At 42.0% G+C, this 22191-nt stretch overlaps 1 protein-coding gene across 3 annotated transcripts in view; it reads right to left on the bottom strand.

The window, feature by feature from the left end:
* LOC135512619 (dual specificity protein phosphatase CDC14AB-like) overlaps positions 1 to 20738 on the bottom strand; it is a 53569-nt gene extending 32831 nt beyond the window's left edge. For all 3 annotated transcript variants that reach the window (XM_064934834.1, XM_064934835.1, XM_064934833.1), the window contains exons 1-5: positions 20264 to 20738; positions 19730 to 19820; positions 19247 to 19322; positions 15369 to 15461; positions 4032 to 4111 (exon numbers count right to left, since the gene is read on the bottom strand). In XM_064934834.1, coding sequence (XP_064790906.1) covers positions 4032 to 4111; positions 15369 to 15461; positions 19247 to 19322; positions 19730 to 19820; positions 20264 to 20360 — 437 coding nt within the window. In that variant the 5' untranslated portion in view covers positions 20361 to 20738. The remainder of the gene's footprint in view (positions 1 to 4031; positions 4112 to 15368; positions 15462 to 19246; positions 19323 to 19729; positions 19821 to 20263) is intronic.
* Between the last annotated feature and the right edge of the window lie 1453 nt (positions 20739 to 22191).

Below are 22191 nucleotides of genomic sequence, written 5' to 3' on the forward strand. Positions count from 1 at the left end.
TTTTTAAATATTTCATCCATTTTGAATTCAGGCTGAAACAACAAAATGTGGAAAAAGTCAAGGGGTATGAATACTTTCTGAAGGCACTGAATACCGACAGAAAACATCTGTTGTACACCAAGGACACGGGGGAAATTTGCAGAGTAGAAGAGAAGAGTGTGCTTATTTGAAAGTTTTAAAAAATGAAGTAGCTCTCATGCTAGAAATGGTTGGAGAACCCTGCCATAATGTGTGTGCCTACAAACCGTAATGCAGGGTTCTCCCAACAGGTTGATTGCAAGCTACCAGTAGCTCGCAGCCCACCTACGAGTAACTCGCCAAACAATTCCAAAAGTATACTACATTTTTCATGTGTTCCATCGCAAACCGTCAAACAAATATCACAGCTATCAAGCTACCGTGTAAATCAACACAATATTGGCTTTATCCCACCCCTGATTAGCCACTATTGGCTGAAAAAGCCAAACCGAACACAATATCTGCACATTCATTTCCAGCCACATTGACCCCGTCTGTCTACACACGGTGCGTGCATTTGTTTATCACTCAGTGTGAAGTCAGTTGATATGGTAACTGTCGTGGGTTGACAGAAATACTTTCCCTAAAACCTTTCAAATTAAATGCTAACTGCAAAGTAGGCTTACCTAGCAGAAGTATATCATGAGTAAGTATATAATTTATATCTATTATTTGCAAACTCTGCCATGAAATGAGCAGCAGCAGTACAGAACCGTCGCTAGACAGGCACATTGCTCACTCGCTAGATTCGCAAAGTAAAAAAAAAAAAAAGAGGGATTACACAAAAAAACATTTGTTCTGTCTTTTTTTTACAAAGAGCCCCCTGAAAAAAAGATTGTGATTTAACAATTGACATGGCCTCAGAACATACAATTTCATTGTTCCTTTACGAACAATTGTAATTGAGAAACATAAAAACCTATTTGAAAGCTAGAAAAAAGACATTTGTAGCTTGCGACTTATTTAATTTCTTTTTAAAGTAACTCATGCTAGAAAATGTTGGAGACCCCTGACGTAATGTGTGTCTATGTACTACTGTGGGTGTGTGTAGGTCAGTCCATTTCCCTCTCATAACATTGTACCAACCCCATCCAAAAACCAAACTCCAGTCGGCACAGTTAAAATAAAGTCAGCTACTAACTACGGGAAGAGAGGATCGGGGAAGCATCTGTGTCCCACTGTTCTCTAAACACACACACACACACGACCCTCTGGAGGGAGCCACTGGGGAGAGGTGGGACGAATAAGGTCAAAGGCCCAGTTAGAAATAGAATTTCTAAAAGTAGCCCAGCGATATCCATCAAATCAAGTTCAAAGGAAACTAAATTGTGCTGGCAACGCAGAGTGGTGGGAGGAGGATTGGTCCAGCCTTCATTACACAAGTATGCAAAAATAGGGCTCGAGCGTAGTTGAGAATGCTCCCACAGCTTAAAGTGCGGGACAAGAGAGCATTAATGATTGAATGAGAACACCGTCTCCCCTCTTCGCCAATCTCTGCTCGTTCATTCTCCACCCAACAAAACAAGTTACATAAGTGCCATCCCTTTAGCTAGGGGCCATTAGAGCTGGTCAAGTAAACTGACAAAGCTGCATTCTTCTCCATTCACAGAGCCCCGTGGCCCCGGCAAGAAGGCCATCTTTGTGGGCCACACAAGGACCCAATTAAACCAGAGAGCGCCAATAGAGGCGTTGCCACAGAGAGGAGACAACAGGGCTAACTGAAAACACTGCAGTGCCTATGATTCTTCTATGACCAGGAAGACTCCAAAGTCATACACATTGTATTCAGATCTGTATTTTCTTTTGGTGGATAGACACAATGCTTCGTGGTAAGTTAGTGAGTAAATAAAGAAAGGAGTGGAAGAGTAGTCGGAGAACATAGGAATGTAGTGACGATAGGCCTAAATTGTAACCAAGCACAGACAAGAGAGAGAAGTCAGCAAAAACAACTGGGTTCAGTGAGATATCCTAATCTCTCACCTGTTTATTACCAACACAGGGAGAGTCCATAGGACTACATGATATTATCCAGCTTCAATTCACCAAACACACTGGCAGGTTAAGGCAAGCCCTAAGGGTGGATATCTGTCACCATCATAACTCGGGCCAACAATGCCAAAAATTGACCGTAGAGCCTGGCTGCTGACCCATGTACAAGACAGGTACAGAACGCAATCACAGGTCAATGTAGGGGCAGAGAGATACAACAGCTCTTGTTGACATGCCTTCACTTTACTTACCCACCAGCTGCCCTGTTCCTGCTCCCACACATCACATCTATATATCCCCAACGCCATCACTAATTCCTCACCTCCATGTGAAATTGAGTTGGAATGCAGATGGGACTGATCATGAGGGTGTGACTCCCTCCACAGTTCAATAGGAAGGAGCTGATAAGGCTATTCGCTATGGAGCACGTACACGCAGGACTATAGCCTTGTTCCTGTTATCTGTGGCCTGTTCAATGCATAGACGATCTAACAATGGACAATTCCATCAACAAACCGTGACAACATCTACACCACGCGACTGAACCCAAATGGCCAGCTTGGATTACAGAAGCCCCACCTGACCCAGTGTGGGGCGGCAGGTAGCCTAGTGGTTAGAGTGTTGGACTTGTAACCGAAAGGTTGCAAGATCGAATCCCTGAGCTGACAAGGTAAAAATCTGCCTTTCTACCCCTGAACAAGGCAGTTAACTCACTGTTCCTAGGCCTTTGAAAATAAGAATTTGTTCTTAACTGACTTGCGTCACCCACGTATGTTCTGGCCCAACCCATCGGTTTCTGGGCCAACCAGACAGCCCCGAATGCGTCGGGGACGTACTCTGATCCAGACTTATTGCGAAGAATTATTGTAGCGTTTGGCCTGAGCTAGGAGTCTGGGTAGCCAGGCAAAATCTAATCCAGCTCTCCATTCTAAACCGTACACTCCCTCCAGATGCATCAAAACTGCTTGTTTGCTTGTGTTATATGACAAGTGAAAGCAACCAGGCTAACAAAGATTAAACCATTTTTCACATCTAACAATGGCGAGTGATGTTCAATTTTTGGCACGCCCACTCTAAAAATGTAGCCCAATCCTTTTAAAGAGTGAGTTCACTGATCCACAACAGCATAGATATGTTATGCCACGAGAAAGCAAATTAACTCCATGTTATGCTGGGGAGAGAGAGGATGTGTGGGTTCATGTAGTGGGTGGAATATGCAGAGTAAAACAAATACAAGTTCTGTTTTGGAGTAAGGCAGGTATAATAACTGACTAAAAACAATTGGAGGCTAAACTTGTAGAATCTAGATTTTTTTGTTGTTGTCAATGCCACAAGCCTGGGACTACCAAAATACCTTACTATGAAGTATTATTACAATCTGAGAACACACCAATTCGTCTGCTTTTTAGGTCTAATAACTGGTTCTGATAAGACACGAGACACGCCGGAAGTTATTTTAGACTCACATGTCATGCGTCATACATATACACACAGGCCCAATCTATTGTAAGACATACACCCTGTTAATAAGAGGATTAAGGGAAAATGACGACAAGGATGACAGAAAGGGAAGCGTCACGGGGGACTAATTGTGCTGTGGAGCTGTGACCCATGTCTGTGTTGTCGGGTTGCATGACAGAGTTATTACAGAGTATCAGATGTCCTAGGGACAGACAGGGCGTCACCGTTTCAGGTGACACAAACAAAAAAAACGGGAACTGGGGAAGCCTCTGGTGTCGGCCTCCTCTGGGAGGTGGAAACCAGACAAGGCAGGGAAACAGACCGATGAACCAGTCCTATGCACTAGGCAGAGCAAGCACAGTACGAAAAGGTACGCGAGCTGCTAAAAGCCCCGCAATATGGACTGCAGAGGCACAATGTAAAACAAAAACACTTCTAAGCTCAACCATGATACAAAGGGAAGGGAATTAGCCAAGATATGCTTGCAAGGCAAATATCCAATGATGGTTTCTGTGGTAAGAAACCATGCTGCTGTGTGATAGTGTGGACATTGCTGGGCTTACCTGAAGGGAAGATATGAAGAATTGGAGCCTGAGATCAGAGCCCTGTAGGCCTCCTCTGGAGTCTTCTTCAGATAGATGACCTGAGAGAGGGGGAGAGATGAGGAAGCAGTTCATAAACCATGACTGAATTTACTAAAATCGTTCCATGATTTTGGTAATCCTCCAGCTTCCCGATTGATTCAGGTTTTGAAAAGATTGGTTCTCAGAGCACTAATATAGCATGATCGGGAGACAAGGACACAGAATGTGTCACAGATGAGATTCCACAGGCAACAGCATAGAGGCCAGTAGGCCACGTTTCAGCACCACGAGCTCTCCAAATGGAAAACATAAAAAGCACACGCTAGTTAAGTCATCCATTCATGAACGCGTTGCTCTCCCAACCTTGTCAGCAAAGCAGGTAGCTCATCTGAACCAACGCTAAAAACGAAACACTGAGTAGCAATGACAGAGTGGAGCAGCACCTCTGCCATTTTACTTCCACTGAATAAGTTAATTTATCAGCTAGAGTAGAAGGTGTGTTCATAACATTTGGATGTAGAGGACCAGATTTAGCTAATTACTACATGTAAAAATAAAAATATATATATATTTTTAAAGGCTTGCAAAAAAATAACTCTGAACAACGTAAATAAAGACAATGTGAACAACCAGTGAAAACTGCCCTGGGACCGGTTGGTTGTAACTCTACGTCCGACGTAAAATGTGTTCTACTGGCAGACATAAAAATGATACCTGTTGCACCACCTGGGCGTTAGCCAATCTACGTGCTACGCCTGGGCCTACATTCTATGTCTAGTAGAGAGAAGGCATAGGGCGTTCAACTGGGACATTCTTTCATGACACACACAAATGAGCTATCTATATTTTCAAAAGGACGGGAGTTTCGTATTCATATATAACAACCTCTGTGGGCTTTTCGAGTTGCTTATACGCGAGTCAATAGCAAAAGTAACACTTGATTAATACACTACATTACAGCACGCTAAATGTGTCTGATCAGAAATCAGCAACTAATTGATCCAATAACCAAATATAAAGACGGAGATTCAGTGAAACAGAATCACGTCGATTGATTATCAGACAAGGGATTTTACTCGGAATATAGCCCAGGCTACTACATGAGTGAGGAGCAAAACGATCCACCTGTTATACTAGGCTAGTGTAGGCTACATTACATGCTAGCAAAATGTTCTGACAACTGATAGACGAGCAAACTAGATTATCATCATGAACATTTTCCCAGCCTTAATTGGAACCAAATACTCAAAACGAAGATTGTGAAAAATCCATCAATGTCAGATTTCTGTTTTCAAGGAGTCCCCCCACGGTTGTCTCAAAGCAGCGCGATAACGCTGTCCCAATCATAACGGTGCTGAAATTACAGTTGACAACACACGGCTGTTGCTTTATAGTATCTAAAACGGTTGGATGACTTTGAGAGTTTCCGTAAGCAACAACACGATAAATGCCTTCAATGGCAGTCTACTTATTTCCGTAATTCAGTGATAGTAATTACTGATTGATCCATACAGTTGTGGTTAAGAAAAGTCATGCATAGTGGTGGGCTTTGCGACACGATGGGACTTGCCTCGCAAAGTTTAGAACTGCCACGGGGATGGTAACAGCCTAGTAAAGGCCGCTGCCTAGCAACCATCAATATGAAGCATTAAATCACATGAAGGCGCATTGCTTAAGCCGGACTTAGCTACAACTCGTCTTATTTTTGGTTGGTGCAACAATGCTTCGCCAACCGACTTAGCGTTTAAGACCAACTTTCTTACACCCAGCTGCTGTAACAGGACCCTGGCTTGAACAATTAGCAAATCTGGCCTAGAGTGCCAATATTCAAAGGTTGACTGGATGATTTGTCTCGACGAGGGGCCATGCATGAGAGAGTGGGCTTGTGAATGCAGCTTTTGTGTCAGTGGGTCTGGTGACACGGAGGACAAACAGTGCATGAAGCCGGCGTCTTCTCAGCAAGTAGAACAGAGCTTTGTTATTCCTGCTCCCGCTTCATGAAATATTCACCAGTCAGACAACTGGATCCATCAAACACGCACCAGATTAAACTATTCCACTGGTGCGGGAGTGTGTTGTCCCACCCTACAGAATGTGGGCCAGCTGTTTGTCCCACATGTAATCCTCTCAGGTTGAAAGCGGTCATTTGTATTAAAGAGCAGCACCACACTTCTGTAATGAGAGCAGGGCCAGAAGAGCTCCTCAGAGCCCACACAACCACGTGACCAGATCAATAGAGACCCACTTGGAAAGAAAACAGGGAGTAGCAGACCTCCCTGCCGTGTTCCCAGTACATTCTCTCCTTATTAAAGTCAACGTAATCCACATCATGTAGCTAGAGGTTATAACAACGCAGACAAACATCCCATCCCATCTAAATTGGTTCAATCGCAGTTCATCAGGCACGATAATGATTTCTGAATGCTATGTCCTCAGTGTGCATTTGAGAGCTAATGACTCATGCAGCTGGGAGACACTATATGGCCTGGTTTTGAAAGAGAACGTGATATTTCAGTGTCAATGAATGAAAAGTTCATCTTGGGCATCGGTCAAGGTTCAGGCAAAATTTAGCTCAGCGCTTCGTTTTGTGCATCTACCCTGGAGAGATGGTCTAGGAAGGAATAAGTGATAGCAGCTTAAAACGAGGGTCACCGAGTGACAGATTAGACACACCATCAGTGCAATACTCTTCCAACAACGTTACCAGTCTCCTATTGGCCACTACAGGAAATGCATTCTGCTGCCGCTCTGCACACACAAAGCTTGTTAGCTATCTCTGGTCCAACGTTAAGCCAACGCTCTGAAGGATGCGAGTCACTGATTGGTGCTCTATATAAAAACAGGTTTAAAAAGGAATGATATAAAATGTTACTTTATCGTTTGAACTGGTTCAGAACTTTTTGCTTGTTGGAAATGTGGAATGGAAGGGAAACAAATGTATTGTTCCATTCAGAACGAAACTATTGAAAAATACTTTGTTCCAACCCCTGTGTTGTTTACAGAGTAAAACAGCTTATATAGTTTGGCTTCTGAAGGTACAACATTTAAACTAAGCTCATGAGGCATTTAGAAGTTATATTCGTCAAGAATCAATGGGTACATATCATTAATTTATAAATCCCTTAAATAGCTATATCCCCTTTAAAAAGGAGTCTATCCAAAATCCAGAAAATCCCAAGTGATTTCATACATCGAAACAAGTTCAGTGGAGTTTAATTCTTGAAGTTGCAGGTGTTCTTACCATTGCACCATATAATGTAAACATAAAGGCTCTACAGGTTAGCATACAGTGCACTCTGAAAGTAGTTAGACCCCATGACTTTTTACACATTTTGTTACGCTACAGCCTTACTCTAAAATGGATTCAATAAAAAAAGTTCCTCAGCAATCTACACAGAACATCCCATAATGACAAAGCAAAAACAGGTGAAAAAATTCTGCACACTTTTTTTAAACTTTTGTTTTTACAGAAGTATTCAGACCCTTTGCTATGAGAGTCGAAATTGAGCTCAGGTGCATCCGGTTTCCATTGATCATCCTTGAGATGTTTCTACAACTTCATTGGAGTCCACCTGTGGTAAATTAAATTGATTGGACATGATTTGTAAAAGCACACCTGTCTATATAAGGTCCCACAGTTGACAGTACAAGTCAGCAAAAACTACGCAATGAGGTCAAAAGGTATTGTCCGTAGAGCTCTGAGACAGGATTGTGTCGAGGCACAGATCTGGGGAAGGGTACCAAATTTTTTTATAGCATTGAAGAGCACACTGGACTCCATCATTCTTAAATGGAATAAGTTTGGAACTACCAAGATTCTTCTTAGAGCTGGCCACCCAGCCAAACTGAGCACTCAGGGGAGAAGGGCCTTGGTCAGGGAGGTGACCAAGAACCTGATGGTCACACTGACAGAGCTCAAGTGTGCCAGACGGAAGCCAGTCCTCAGTAAAAAGGTACATGACAGCCCACTTGGAGTTTGGCAAAATCCACCTAAAGGACTCAGACCATGAGAAACAAGATTCTCTAGTTTAATGAAACCAAGATTGAAATCTTTTGGCCTGAATGCCATGCGTCACATATGGAGGAAACCTGGCACCATCCCTACGGTGAAGCATGGTGGTAGCAGCATCAAGCTGTAGGGATGTTTTTCAGCGGCATGGACTAGTCAGGATTGAGGGAAAGATGAACGAAGCAAAGTACAAAGAAATCCTTGATGAAAACATGCTCCAGAGCACTCAGGACCTCAGACTGTGGTAACGGTTCACCTTCCAACAAGACAATGACCGAAAGCAAAAAAGCCAAAAACGCAGGAGTGGCTTCAGGACAAGTTTCTGAAGTTTCTTGAGTGGCCCAGCCAGGGGCCAGACTTGAACCCGATCTAACATCTCTGGAGAGACCTGAAAATAGCTGTGCAGCGATGCTCCCCATCCAACCGGACAGAGCTTGAGAGGATCTGCAGAGAAGAAATGGGAGAAACTCTCCAAATACAGGTGTGCCAAGCTTGTAGCCTCATACCCAAGAAGACTCGAGGCTGTCATAGCTGCCAAAGTTGTTTCAACAAAGTTCTGCGTAAAGGGTTTGAATACTTACGTAAATAATAAAAATGATACATTAGCAAAAAAAATCTAAATACCTGGGGGGGGTGAGAGAACCGACATTGTGCCACCTTACATTGTGATAAATAGACACAGGCTATTTAATGTTTTGGGCTAATACGAAAACAGAAACCATCTAACGGTCCCGCTCAGATGTTCGTGATAAACAATCATTCATTAAAATAAAGTTAAGCTACTTACTCACTAGATACGGGGAAAAAAACAAAAAAACAAGGACACCAGGGTTTATGGGCATCAAAATCCCTGTGATTGCAAAAGCAAACTAACTTCTTATCATTACGTTCCTCAATTTCTGTAAGAATTGTCGTAACGTATTCAAATTCTCTGTAGCACAAACATTCCTCATTCGAGGTATTGGAGCATAATTGCCAAAACTGCAGCACCAGTCTGTTGATCCTGGGCATGAGTTGGGTCAGTGGTGCAGCTTCTGCTGCGGCAGCGACGGCCAACGGAAGCTCAATTTGCCTCAATTGATGATCCAAGATGGCATAGCAATTCAGACGTCTTTTGTCCTCGTCTTGTCCCACACACACACAACTTTTTTCATACATTTTTTTTTTTTCATAAACTCATCTTCAAAACAGTCTCCTGCAACCCCCCTCACCAATTTATATTTATAAAAAAAGTATTATTTACCTCAAATCTGTAATCCTCCAAGAAACTAGCCCTAAACTCCAAGGAGCTAGGTCAGAAGCTAGGTCAGAAGCTAGGTCAGAAGCTAGGTCAGAAGCTAGGTCAGAAGCTAGGAGTTATCCAGCTGGCTCCTCCGTCGACAATTTAATTATTTTTATTTTTTTCTATTTTTTTTTCTTGGGCCTCTAGCTATATCTATTGTTTTTATTTTTGTTGTTGTTGTTGTGTGATTTGGATTAATCCCCTCTACCACACAGAACCCCACTAATCTACTGACGGAACGCAAGAGGTGGCTAATAACAGACGTCCATCCTATGCTAGCTTGCTACCGATGGCCTGGCTAGCTGTCTAAATCGCCGTGACCCCCAACCAACCTCTCCACTCTCCGGACCCTTTTGATCACTCGACTAAGCATGCCTCTACTGAATATCAATATGCCTTGTCCATTGCTGTTCTGGTTAGTGTTTATTGGCTTATTTCACTGTAGAGCCTCTAGTCCTGCTCACCATACCTTATCCAACCTATTAGTTCCACCACCCACACATGCAATGACATCTCCTGGTTTCAATGATGTTTCTAGAGACAATATCTCTCTCTTCATCACTCAATACCTAGGTTTACCTCCACTGTATTCACATCCTACCATACCTTTGTCTGTACATTATACCTTGATGCTATTTTATCGCCCCCAGAAACCTCATTTTACTCTCTGTTCCAGACATTCTAGACGACCAATTCTTATTGCTTTTAGTCACACCCTTATTCTAATCCTCCTCTGTTCCTCTGGCGATGTAGAGGTGAATCCAGGCCCTACAGTGCCTAGCTCCACTCCTATACCCCAGGCGCTCCCTTTTGACGACTTCTGTAACCGTAATAGCCTTGGTTTCATGCATGTTAACATTAGAAGCCTCCTCCTTAAATTTGTTCTATTCACTGCTTTAGCACACTCTGCCAACCCGGATGTTCTAGCTGTGTCTGAATTCTGGCTTAGGAAGACTACCAAAAATTCTGAAATTTTAATTCCAAACTACAACCTTTTCAGACAAGACAGAACTGCCAAAGGGGGCGGTGTTGCAATCTACTGCAAAGATAGGACAGAATTCTGCAGGCTACTATCCAGGTCTGTACCCAAACAATTTGAACTTCACCTTTTAAAAATCCAACTCTCTAAAAACAAGTCTCTCACCGTTGCAGTCTGCTATAGACCACCCTGTGCCCCCAGCTGTGCTCTGGACACCATATGTGAACTGATTGCCCCCCCATCTATCTTCAGAGCTCGTGCTGCTAGGCGACCTAAACTGGAACATGCTTAACACCCCAGCCATCGTACAATCTAAACTTGATGCCCTCAATCTCACACAAATTATCAATGAACCTACCAGGTACCTCCCCAAAGCCTTAAACACGGGCACCCTCAGATATCATCCTAACCAACTTGCCCTCTAAATACACCTCTGCTGTCTTCAACCAAGATCTCAGCGATCACCTCCTGCATCCGTAATGGGTCAGCGGTCAAACAACCTCCACTCATCACTGTAAAACGCTCCCTGAAACACTTCAGCGAGCAGGCCTTTCTAATCGACCTGGCCGTGGTATCCTGGAAGGATATAGATCTCATCCCGTCAGTAGAGGATGCCTGGATATTTTTTTTTAAATGCCTTCCTAACCATCTTAAATAAACATGCCCCATTCAAGAAATTTAGAAGCAGGAACAGATATAGCCCTTGGTTCTACCCAGACCTGACTGCCCTTAACCAACACAAAAACATCCTATGGCGTTCTGCATTAGCATCGAACAGCCCCCGTGATATGCAGCTGTTCAGGGAAGCTAGAAACCATTATACACAGGCAGTTAGAAAAGCCAAGGCTAGCTTTTTCAAGCAGAAATTTGCTTCCTGCAACACTAACTCAAAAAAGTTCTGGGACACTGTAAAGTCCATGGAGAATAAGAACACCTCCCCCCAGCTGCCCACTGCACTGAAGATAGGAAACACTGTCACCACTGATAAATCCACCATAATTGAGAATTTCAATAATTATTTTTCTACGGCTGGCCATGCTTTCCACCTGGCTAGTCCTACCCCGGTCAACAGCACTGCACCCCCCACAGCAACTCACCCAAGCCTTCCCAATTTCTCCTTCTCCCAAATCCGTTCAGCTGATGTTCTGAAAGAGCTGCAAAATCTGGACCCCTACAAATCAGCCGGGCTAGACAATCTGGACCCTTTCTTTCTAAAATTATCTGCCGAAATTGTTGCCACCCCTATTACTAGCCTGTTCAACCTCTCTTTCGTGTCGTCTGAGATCCCCAAAGATTGGAAAGCAGCTGCGGTCATCCCCCTCTTCAAAGGGGGGGACACTCTTGACCTAAACTGCTACAGACCTATATCTATCCTACCATGCCTTTCTAAGGTCTTCGAAAGCCAAGTCAACAAACAAATTACCGACCATTACCATACCTTCTCTGCTATGCAATCTGGTTTCAGAGCTGGTCATGGGTGCACCTCAGCCACGCTCAAGGTCCTAAACGATATCTTAACCGCCATCGATAAGAAACATTACTGTGCAGCCGTGTCCATTGATCTGGCCAAGGCTTTCGACTGTCAATCACCACGTCCTCATTGGCAGACTTGACAGCCTTGGTTTCTCAAATGATTGCCTCACCTGGTTCACCAACTACTTATCTGAGAGAGTTCAGTGTGTCAAATTGGAGGGTCTGCTGTCCGGACCTCTGGCAGTCTATGGGGGTGCCACAGGGTTCAATTCTTGGACCGACTCTCTTCTCTGTATACATCAATGAGGTCGCTCTTGCTGCTGGTAAGTCTCTGATCCACCTCAACGCAAACGACACCATTCTGTATACTTCCGGCCCTTCTTTGGACACTTAACAACCCTCCAGGCAAGCTTCAATGCCATACAACTCTCCTTCCGTGGCCTCCAATTGCTCTTAAATACAAGTAAAACTAAATGCATGCTCTTCAACCGATCGCTATCCGCACCAGCCCGCCTGTCCAACATCACTACTCTGGACGGCTCTGACTTAAAATACGTGGACAACTACAAATACTTAGGTGTCTGGTTAGACTGTAAACTCTCCTTCCAGACCCATATCAAATATCTCCAATCCAAAGTTAAATCTAGAATGGCCTTCCTATTTTGCAACAAAGCATCCTTCACTCATGCTGCCAAACATACCCTTGTAAAACTGACCATCCTACCAATCCTCGACTTTGTCGATGTCATTTACAAAATAGCCTCCAATACCCTACTCAACAAATTGGATGCAGTCTATCACAGTGCAATCCGTTTTGTCACCAAAGCCCCATATACTACCCACCATTGCGACCTGTACGCTCTCGTTGGCTGGCCCTCGCATCATACTTGTCGCCAAACCCACTGGCTCCATGTCATCTACAAGACCCTGCTAGGTAAAGTCCCCCCTTATCTCAGCTCGCTGGTCACCATAGCATCTCCCACCTGTAGCACACGCTCCAGCAGGTATTTCTCTCTAGTCACCCCCAAACCCAATTCTTTCTTTGGCTGCCTCTCCTTCCAGTTCTCTGCTGCCAATGACTGGAACGAACTACAAAAAGCACTGAAACTGGAAACACTTATCTCCCTCACTAGCTTTAAGCACCAACTGTCAGAGCAGCTCACAGATTACTGCACATAGCCCACCTATAATTTAGCCCAAACAACTACCTCTTTCCCTACTGTATTTAATTTATTTATTTTGCTCCTTTGCACCCCATTATTTTTATTTCTACTTTGCACATTCTTCCATTGCAAATCTACCATTCCAGTGTTTTACTTGCTATATTGTATTTACTTTGCCACCATGGCTTTTTTTTGCCTTTACCTCCCTTATCTCACCTCATTTGCTCACATCGTATATAGACTTGTTTATACTGTATTATTGGCTGTATGTTTGTTTTACTCCATGTGTAACTCTGTGTCGTTGTATGTGTCGAACTACTTTGCTTTATCCTGGCCAGGTCGCAATTGTAAATGAGAACTTGTTCTCAACTTGCCTACCTGGTTAAATAATGGTGAATTTAACTATTTATTTTAATTTTAAAAATTAATCCAAATACTCAGGTTCAAATAAATACGGTTCGACGACACCGGTGACTTTCCAGAGTTCTTCACAGCTTGCGAGTATTTTGTCGTCAGACAGATTTATAGGTTGTTGTTTACCTTGTATAAACTAATGTGTAACACGGTCTACACTTTTCAGAAATAAAACACATCTGGGAATAAGGTCATAATGTGAAGTTTGTTTCTACATAGCAGGGATTCCCCCGAGAGCACACATGCACAGCTGTTATCCATCTCAGCTACTGTGGCAGCCGCCAACATAAAACAATTATATAAATTGTTTCAGGTGTAAAAGTACACATTTCCTTACTCAAAACCACTAATACTTTTGACAAAAATAGCTCATTTGGACATACACAATTTCTGAATCATCAATTCACTGGCACCAGAGCACAGCGAGGCCTGCATCCAGCAACGTCACGAGTCATGTGAACCTTTTTTGCAGCGGTTTCAGTACAGCACTACATGGAGAGAGGGGGAGGTGGGACAAATTCCACTTAACTAGTTTCAATATACGGAATCACTTGGGAGTTTGTGGATTTTGGGTAAACTTATCCTTTAAGGTGAGTGGATCAACTCCTATTTGTTGTTAGAAAGTGCAGTACATCAAATTCTTTCGCGCATGGATAAATATTGAAGAGCATCTGACCATGTGTCAATATGGCTAGTGTGCATCAATATGGCTAGTGTCTAGACATGCTGAGAGGACAAAGCTAGCATGGTACCTTAAGTACAGCTGTGCATAGGACAGTATGTTATACAGGGTTCACTTCAGGGGTGTCTATTGTTTGGGGAGGACCAGGGGGTATTACGGCATGCAACCATGGTCCCGCCACTGTTATCCAGGATAGGAACCCAAATCCAGATTATAATCCAGCATGCCCCCTGCTGCAACGCTGCTTATTAATATCTCCTCCTAGAGCTATGTGGCCTGCCTTACCTGCTAGCTGGACAAAGAGTGCTACAGACAAAAGGCCCTATTCAATCGAACGCAGGCCAGCAATACAATATTACTTGGGGATTTAGATAGGCTAGCTAGTTAAGAAACTGTAAACATGGTTGAGATAAACCACAGTTGCGTATCAACAATGCGTTTAGACATTAAGGGCCAAAACCAGAATGAAGCCTATATTGTGCTTACCTTAGAGGAGGGTCAAGTCCAGGTTTATTAAAGCCTCTAGATGCTGGGCATCACAATGGAAATATTCAGAGAAGGGCCTTAAGTTATATACAAAAGGTTGTCATGACCGATGCTGACCCCACCGTCTGTTCCCTTGGGGTAAAGACCGGGCACAGTCCATTAAGTGAAACACTACTGACCCACATTGCCGGAGATAATCATGTCATCTGTCATAAGCCATGTCATCATCACAGCACAGCAACAGAAGCACTACATAAATCCCCTCGTTTACTGCCACGTGACAGAGCAGCCAGCTGGCAGGGGATGCCGTCACACATTACAGTTAAGGCTGGTATCTGAATGGAAGCGAAAGGACAGCCTTCAACCATGGATTGCAGCAAGGGGCCAAATGAATAGGGCCTAGTGCAACAGGAGCTGCTGGGCATTCAAAAGGGTAGGAAGATAGAACCATTGTGTCAGGACATTGAGGACAACAGGGCTGACTATATATAAAATCAGCAGCTCCCATCCGTTTCTATTCTGACTCCAAGGGAGTCAGAGAGATCTGGCTGACATGGCTAAAACTGCAGGGGTTGTCACCTTGAAGGAATTCAGCACTGGCTGAAAGAAGCACTCAAAAAGGCCTTGATTGACCATACCGGTGAAACCAAATAAAAACAATACGCTAGGGAAAAATGTGCATTGGCCCATCTGGGTATATTGATACTAATGCAAAATGAGTTGAGCTGCATTACTTAGGGAGGTGCAGCATGACATAATGCCCCAAAATACACTATTCCCCTTGCATAACTTCCTTTCCCTGCAGTGAGCGAGAGAGAGGACACTCACAGCATAGGCACCGATTAAAACAGCAGCGTTGGCCCTTTTCCGCTGGTCAAAGCTGGTGTAGTGTACGATTCTCTTTCTGGTCAGTGTGAAGGACTGCAGACAAAAAGGAGAGAACACACATAAGGGGAAAAAAACAACCATTAAAACATCATCACATTAAAGGTATTTAGATTAGAACAATTGATCAAGATATCCACAAACACTGGATGAGTCAAACTCAACCAAACCATGTCTAAACAATGGTTAGGTGACCATAGGTTGTACAGTACTATGCATGATCATGTATTTATGTGGCATAAACATATACTAGGCCTATATAAAAGTTAGTGGCAGAAAATAGAAATCAACAACAAACTCGTCAGCTTCCTATCTTCTACTCAAGAGAAAGATGCAAGAACATGGCAGTGAGATAATTAATAGACCTGAAAGCACATCTAGTTCTGGCTTGTATATGATATTACTCAAATGAAAGGTTTTTTTTCTGCCATTGAAATCCTTGGGCGGGCCGCCTAACTGTTTTCGGGACACCCAGGACAAGCTATGAAAAAAATACATCACTTTTAAATTATTTTCACGATGGAAAAAGGCTTTCAGTGTAAACTTAAAATGACTAAAAAAAGTTAATTATAATATAATCTTTGAGAACAAACAATCACTAGCTAGACAGTCAGGGAGAATTGAAAAAAAAAATCCAAAACCAATTAATTTTGCAGTATTGATTTTGTTATGTTTCAGCAAAATAACAGCATTAGTCATAGCAAAATGCATAGAATTGCAGGTAATTTGCTTTAAAACTGCACAAATCTCTCAGCACCATGGACAAATTTGTAGAATTGCAGGAAATTGGCTTAAAATTTCACTAAATCCTCTACACCGCCAAGATGGGGGCCGAAAAGATGGGCCGACACACCCATTGCCGCGCCCACTACCTAAGCACATTTTTGATTCAGAAAAACCCTGATATGTTCAGCTGCAGACAGGATGTCGTCACCGCTGGCAGGACAGCTGGGCTGCAGGTGTGTGTGACAGTGTGTGCCGTGTTTTCGTTCAGAATCACTGCCAGAGGGGGCCAAAGCACTTGGAAGCAGCAAAGGCAAGCTCGAAGATAGACAAATCCAGTCGCTGCTACATAGGCCTAATCAGAAATGTGAGGTGCAGCATGCTCAAGTCTCTATATTAATTGAAGGTGGTATGGAAATTAAACTGTACAGGCTTGTAAGGATGACCTCAGTCTTTTCCTCCGAGAGGAAAACATAGGCAGCAACTTCCATTGGACGGGTGTGGGAGGAATATTTTACCATAGCAAAAGACATTGGGCCTGGTCATGAATCAATACCATCATCTAGGCCTGAGGGAAGTGACCTACTTGTTGCAATTATGGCACCAATATGTTAGTGTTTATAGAGAAATTAAATTGCTATATCTTAGAGAAATGTAGCCACGAAAACATAGCCTATATTGGATTCTGGGGAAAACAGACTTAGTCTGAATATTTTGCATATAAAGTGAAAACATTACAGCAGATTATCTAACAAGGTTTGCTGGATGATGTAGGTCTAGATCTAAAATAGTAGGCCTAAAACTCCACGATATTGAAGCAATACACGTGGATGGATTTGATTTATGGTTTTGTGATGTTTCTGAAATTATCTTAGAAATGGATTGAATCTGCTCGACTTCACAAATGTAGTGAGCAGTGAACAACAGACGTTTACACTTCCATGATCCTCTCTGGGTAAAGGTCAGGGCAAAAAAAAAAAAAAAGTTGAAATGCATCACTAAACAGGTTAAGTTAAACGAAACCGAGGCCAGGCCAGACACATGCATGAGTGGTGAGAGGATGTGGAAACAGGGTAGATGAGTGGGGGCAAAAACACAAATCAAATGGACTTAAGTCCAACAGGTGTGGGATGGTCAAAGCGTAATTGTCAAAGGGACAACCTGACTCATTTCAGACATTTCAGCTTCCAAACTGTTTCATTTCAGCATTTCTCAAGCAGGGTTGTCCACTTTTCCTTGTATTTTTCTCTCCAGACGATACTCAGCTTGTCATGCAGCAGATTGAAACCAGTGAGGTTCAAAGGAATGCCGTCCCTAAGGCAACAAGCTGTTCATAACACAAACACCGGAGGGCGAAGCGCAGGGGCATGGAAAGAAATGGGGCAGTGGTAAAAACATCATGCTTGCTTGAGACTTTACCTTCAACATTGACCAACATCTACATATGACAGACCTACAGATTGTCTGCATCGACGGAAAATTGACAGGACAAAAAGACAGACGCAGAACCTCTATTAATGACACTGAGGGTTACATTCACAAGGTGGTAGAAGGACATGAGTTAGACAGGTGATTCTCAGCTGGCTTTGCCTCGGGACCCAAATTGTTCCAAGTTGTTTCAGTCGTAACGCAATATTCGTGTGGGGAAAAATAAATCACCAAAAACAATCTGAAAACGGTTTTTAATGCTATATTGATAGTAAATGTAGCAATTATATGTCAACGGAACAACATTCCCACCTCTTTCAATTTCAATAATTAAATGATGCTAATATCCTTGATGAAGAATGTTAATAAACTCTGGTTTGAGACCACAAAATCAACAAAAATATTGAAAATACTGTGAATGAAGGATGAATTTTAAAAAGTCTGAGTTAACATTATTTAAACATTTTAATTCATAATTTCTACACAACTTCTACCTGGTTTATGTAATTTAAGGTCAGACTGGAGTATTTAAAAAAAAATATATATATATATACACACACATTTTTTTTTTTTTACTCAGTCACCCTGCACCCATCCAGTTGAGAATAACCGAGTTACACAAAAGCAATGGGACCTCCCCTTGACTAGGGTCTTGTGAAGGTTTTGGCCTGGTGGGCCTTTTAAAAGGGCAATTGAAAGCTAAAATTGAGGAGACCTAGATAGAACTTCACATCTCCTAGACCCCATTTAGATTTGAAGATAATATAGATGGCTGAACAAGCAACATATCTGGAGAATTTATGTACCCTGAATGTCAACAAGAAGTCATAAATACTCAGGTTAGCCTAACAAACTAACTTCATGTAAAATCATGGCATAAAAGTGAGTTACAAATCGTAAACCGCAACAATGTAATGACTCCTGGATAAAAGCCAGGCCCTGATTGAACTCGAATTCTAATGCACATCAACAAACAATAAAGCTATATCTATAAACAAAATGCCTCTCCTGTCACCAAAAGTGGTAATAATACTCCCGATTTCACTTGAACTAAACATGAAAAACAGTATCATCTAGTCATTATTTTGGGAGGCTGCAAAATAGACAAGAATATAGCTGTAGCTTATACTACAAGTTGGACTAGATTGTGGTGTTGTGACAGGCCAATAAAACTGCTGAGCAACGGGGAGCAATGAAGGCCAGCTTATCCTGGCATCTCCAATGACTCTCTCTGCCCGAGGGACAGTGACAACGCAGCTTAGGGACAGGTGTAAGGTGGCTAAAAACAGAACACCAATAACTTCGCCAAAACCCTAATTTACACGGTCTGAGGACTTTTGTTTTGTCCATTCATTCCATTCCTACCCTTCAAGTTTCACAATGCGAGGCACTGTCAAATAGAAAAATGTTTGGTATGGCCTATGAATTTATTATTGTCCCAAGTAACTATACTCTAGGCGAGGAAAAAAATGTGGGTTATAAATCTAATAACTAACCCCATAAACCACACTACTGTATGTGTTGCCATGTTTTCAAATGTCACAAACTTTGCAGTTGTTGTCAATTAGGGTGTGGGAGGTAGAATTACACAAGTGGTTTTGTTGTCACAGATGCATAATGTACATTCTTACTGAGGGAGGTAAGGCTTGAGATAGAGGCACATGACTTACCTTCAGCTTTTTGTTGAGTTTACAACAATATCTATACAGCATGGCTAGGTGGAGGGGTCCAAAATCTGCATAGAAGCTGAAATATAATTACCATTTGAAAATGTCAGACTACTTATTTAAATTATTGATATTCTAAATAGAAATGTCTAATAGAGATGACTAAGCTATCCTATTCAGTAATTAACCCCATCTGCTGTATGTATTATCAATTAAAATGTGTGTATTGTAACCGCAGCGGGGAGGGTTAACCTTGTGTAAACCATTGGTCAACCCCAAGCAGAGTGGAACACAATGGTTTTATTAATCTGCGTTGGAAAACGTATAATGAAAAGCTGTTGCATAATTCCAATGAAAGCTCCCTCAACAGCCCAAGCGACTTGTTGCCGCTGTCCAATAAAGTGTAGCTAATCAAATGCACTGAAGCGAACGGAAGTGAGAAGAGATTCTGGGAGGGAGAACACACAACAACAAAAAAAAACTTACTTTTCATAGATAAATTCGTCATCCGTGCAGAAGTAGTGTGTGTTTGCAGTGCTTTTTGGTTTGCTTCTTAGGGTAGCAAAATATAATCGATCTGAAAAAAAAACATGGATACATTTAACAACAAACATTGCGGGACCATAAAAACCGCCATCCACCACACACTTTACAAAAGGAAGAATGCGTTTATGGCAACATTGTTTTACTCATGCGTCTGTCTCTCTCGCTTCCCGCAAGCGGTCATTAAAAGGTAGCGTGACTTGCCGTACAAAGCTTGCTACGTTCAAGCAAATGTCAGTTTTAAACTCAAAATGGCAGTTTAATTTACTTTGAAAAGAGTTAATTATGAGTAATCAAGTTAGCAGTTCTCGAACGCATGTGTCAATCACAGACAGAGGAGCCTGACCAGTCCATTGGCTCGCTCGCGCTAACTAGTTAGTAGCCAGGTTGGCGAAATACTAACGTTATTGAGTTGGATAACTTGATAACTGTTAATTAACGTTAGCAAATTCACACAACTACCTCATTTCCACTTACCTTTTATAAATTCAGAAGCTCCTATCAATTCTATGTCGTCTGCCATTTTAAACAAAGTTGAAAGAATAGCAGAATGTTTAAGACTGTCGAGAGGCATCGACACAGACAAGTTGCAAATACCAAATAAACTGGGAAAAAGTTAGTCTGATACCGTTGTCTAGCTATCTATATGTATTTTTAAGTACAGTACTGAAGCTAGCTGGATAGACAGAAGCTATCCTAGTTGCTAGCCACGCACTTTTCTCTACTATGTCTAGGCTGAACGAATAAATTACACGTCATTTGGACATTCCGATTCGAAATCCATGCCGAAGGATAAAGAGAAGCCCTGCAGCAAAAAAATATTTGTATGCCTCTTGGTTTCATTCCGCGCTGCGTTAACAACTGAGGAAAATATCAATGCATTACAAACAACAGACGTCCTCTTCACTTCTTTCCCACACTGCACAAATCTTTTCCCTGCCATGATTGCGGATAGGGCGTCACATGGTATCCATCCAATCACCACACAAAGGCACGTTGCTAGGTCACGTCTACCTCAACCAATCAGCGATCAAAATCACTTGTGCCGATACTCAACAATAGAGTTAAGGGCACAGTAAATAGTATAATAAAAACTCTATAACAGTATGTGGAAGCAACACTGTGTAAACAGGCCTATTTGAGTAAGACACTGTGTATGCTTGTTCAGCACGGCCCAGTGAATTATTGACAAAGTTATATCTGATAGGAATTGCAAAATAACATCATGAGAATGAGATGCTATTAAATCTCCCTTGAGCAAATTCTGTGTGCAACTGACCAAATTACACAATATTTTACTTATGAGTTAACAGAGATGAATTAAGCAACATGGCCCGAGGGGGTGTGGTATATGGCCAATACATCACGGCTAAGTGCTGTGCTGAGGCATGATGGAGTGCTAGAACACAGCCCTTAGCAGTGGTATATTGGCCATATATCACAAACCCCCGATGTGCCTTATTGCTATTTTAAACTGGTTACCAACCGTGGTGGAAAAAGTACTCAATTTTCATACTTGAGTAAAAGTAAAGATACCTTACTAGAAAATGACTCAAGTAAAAGTGAAAGTCACCCAGTAAAATACAACTTGAGTAAAAGTCTAAAAGTATTTGGTTTTAAATGTACTTAAGTATCAAAAGTAAATGTAGTTGCTAAAATATACTTAATTATCAAAAGTAAAAGTACAAATAATAATAGAAAATCCTTATATTAAGCAAACCAAACTGCACATTTATCTGGTTTTGTATTTATTTACGGATAGCCAGGGTCACACTCCAACACTCAGACATCATTTACAAACATGGCATTTGTGTTTAGTTAGTCAGCCATTTCAGAGTCAGTAGGGATGACCAGGGATGTTCTCTTGATAAGTGTGCAAATCAGACATGTTCTGTCCTGCTAAGCATGCAAAATGTTACAAGTACTTTTGGGTGTCAGGGAAAATGTATGGAGTAAAAAGTATAGAATTTTCTTTAGGGATGTAGTGAAGTAAAAGTAAAAAAATTCAAAAATAGAAATAGTAAAGTACAGATACCCCAAAAAACTACTTAAGTAGTGCTTTAAAGTATTTTTACTTAATTAAGTACTTTAGACCACTGGTTACCAACATAATTCATGTTTTGTCATACCCATGGTATACGGTCTGATATACCATGGTTTTCAGCTATCAGCATTCAGAGCTCGAACCACCCAGTTTATAAAATGCTATATAAACCACCCAGAACGATTGGTCCATGTCAAGCAGAAAGATTTGTACACTTTTGGGAAGCAAAGGGTTAATCGTATTAAATTGTTCCCCACAAGCCCCTGACCAAATTGATATGATAACCTCTCCAACAAAGTAGCTTTCTATGTGTATATGTTGTAGCGACAATAGAATGTTTGCTGGCTGATAAAATAATGTT

This window comes from Oncorhynchus masou, chromosome 24 (genome assembly GCF_036934945.1).
Source record: "Oncorhynchus masou masou isolate Uvic2021 chromosome 24, UVic_Omas_1.1, whole genome shotgun sequence".
Lineage (NCBI taxonomy): Eukaryota > Metazoa > Chordata > Actinopteri > Salmoniformes > Salmonidae > Oncorhynchus > Oncorhynchus masou.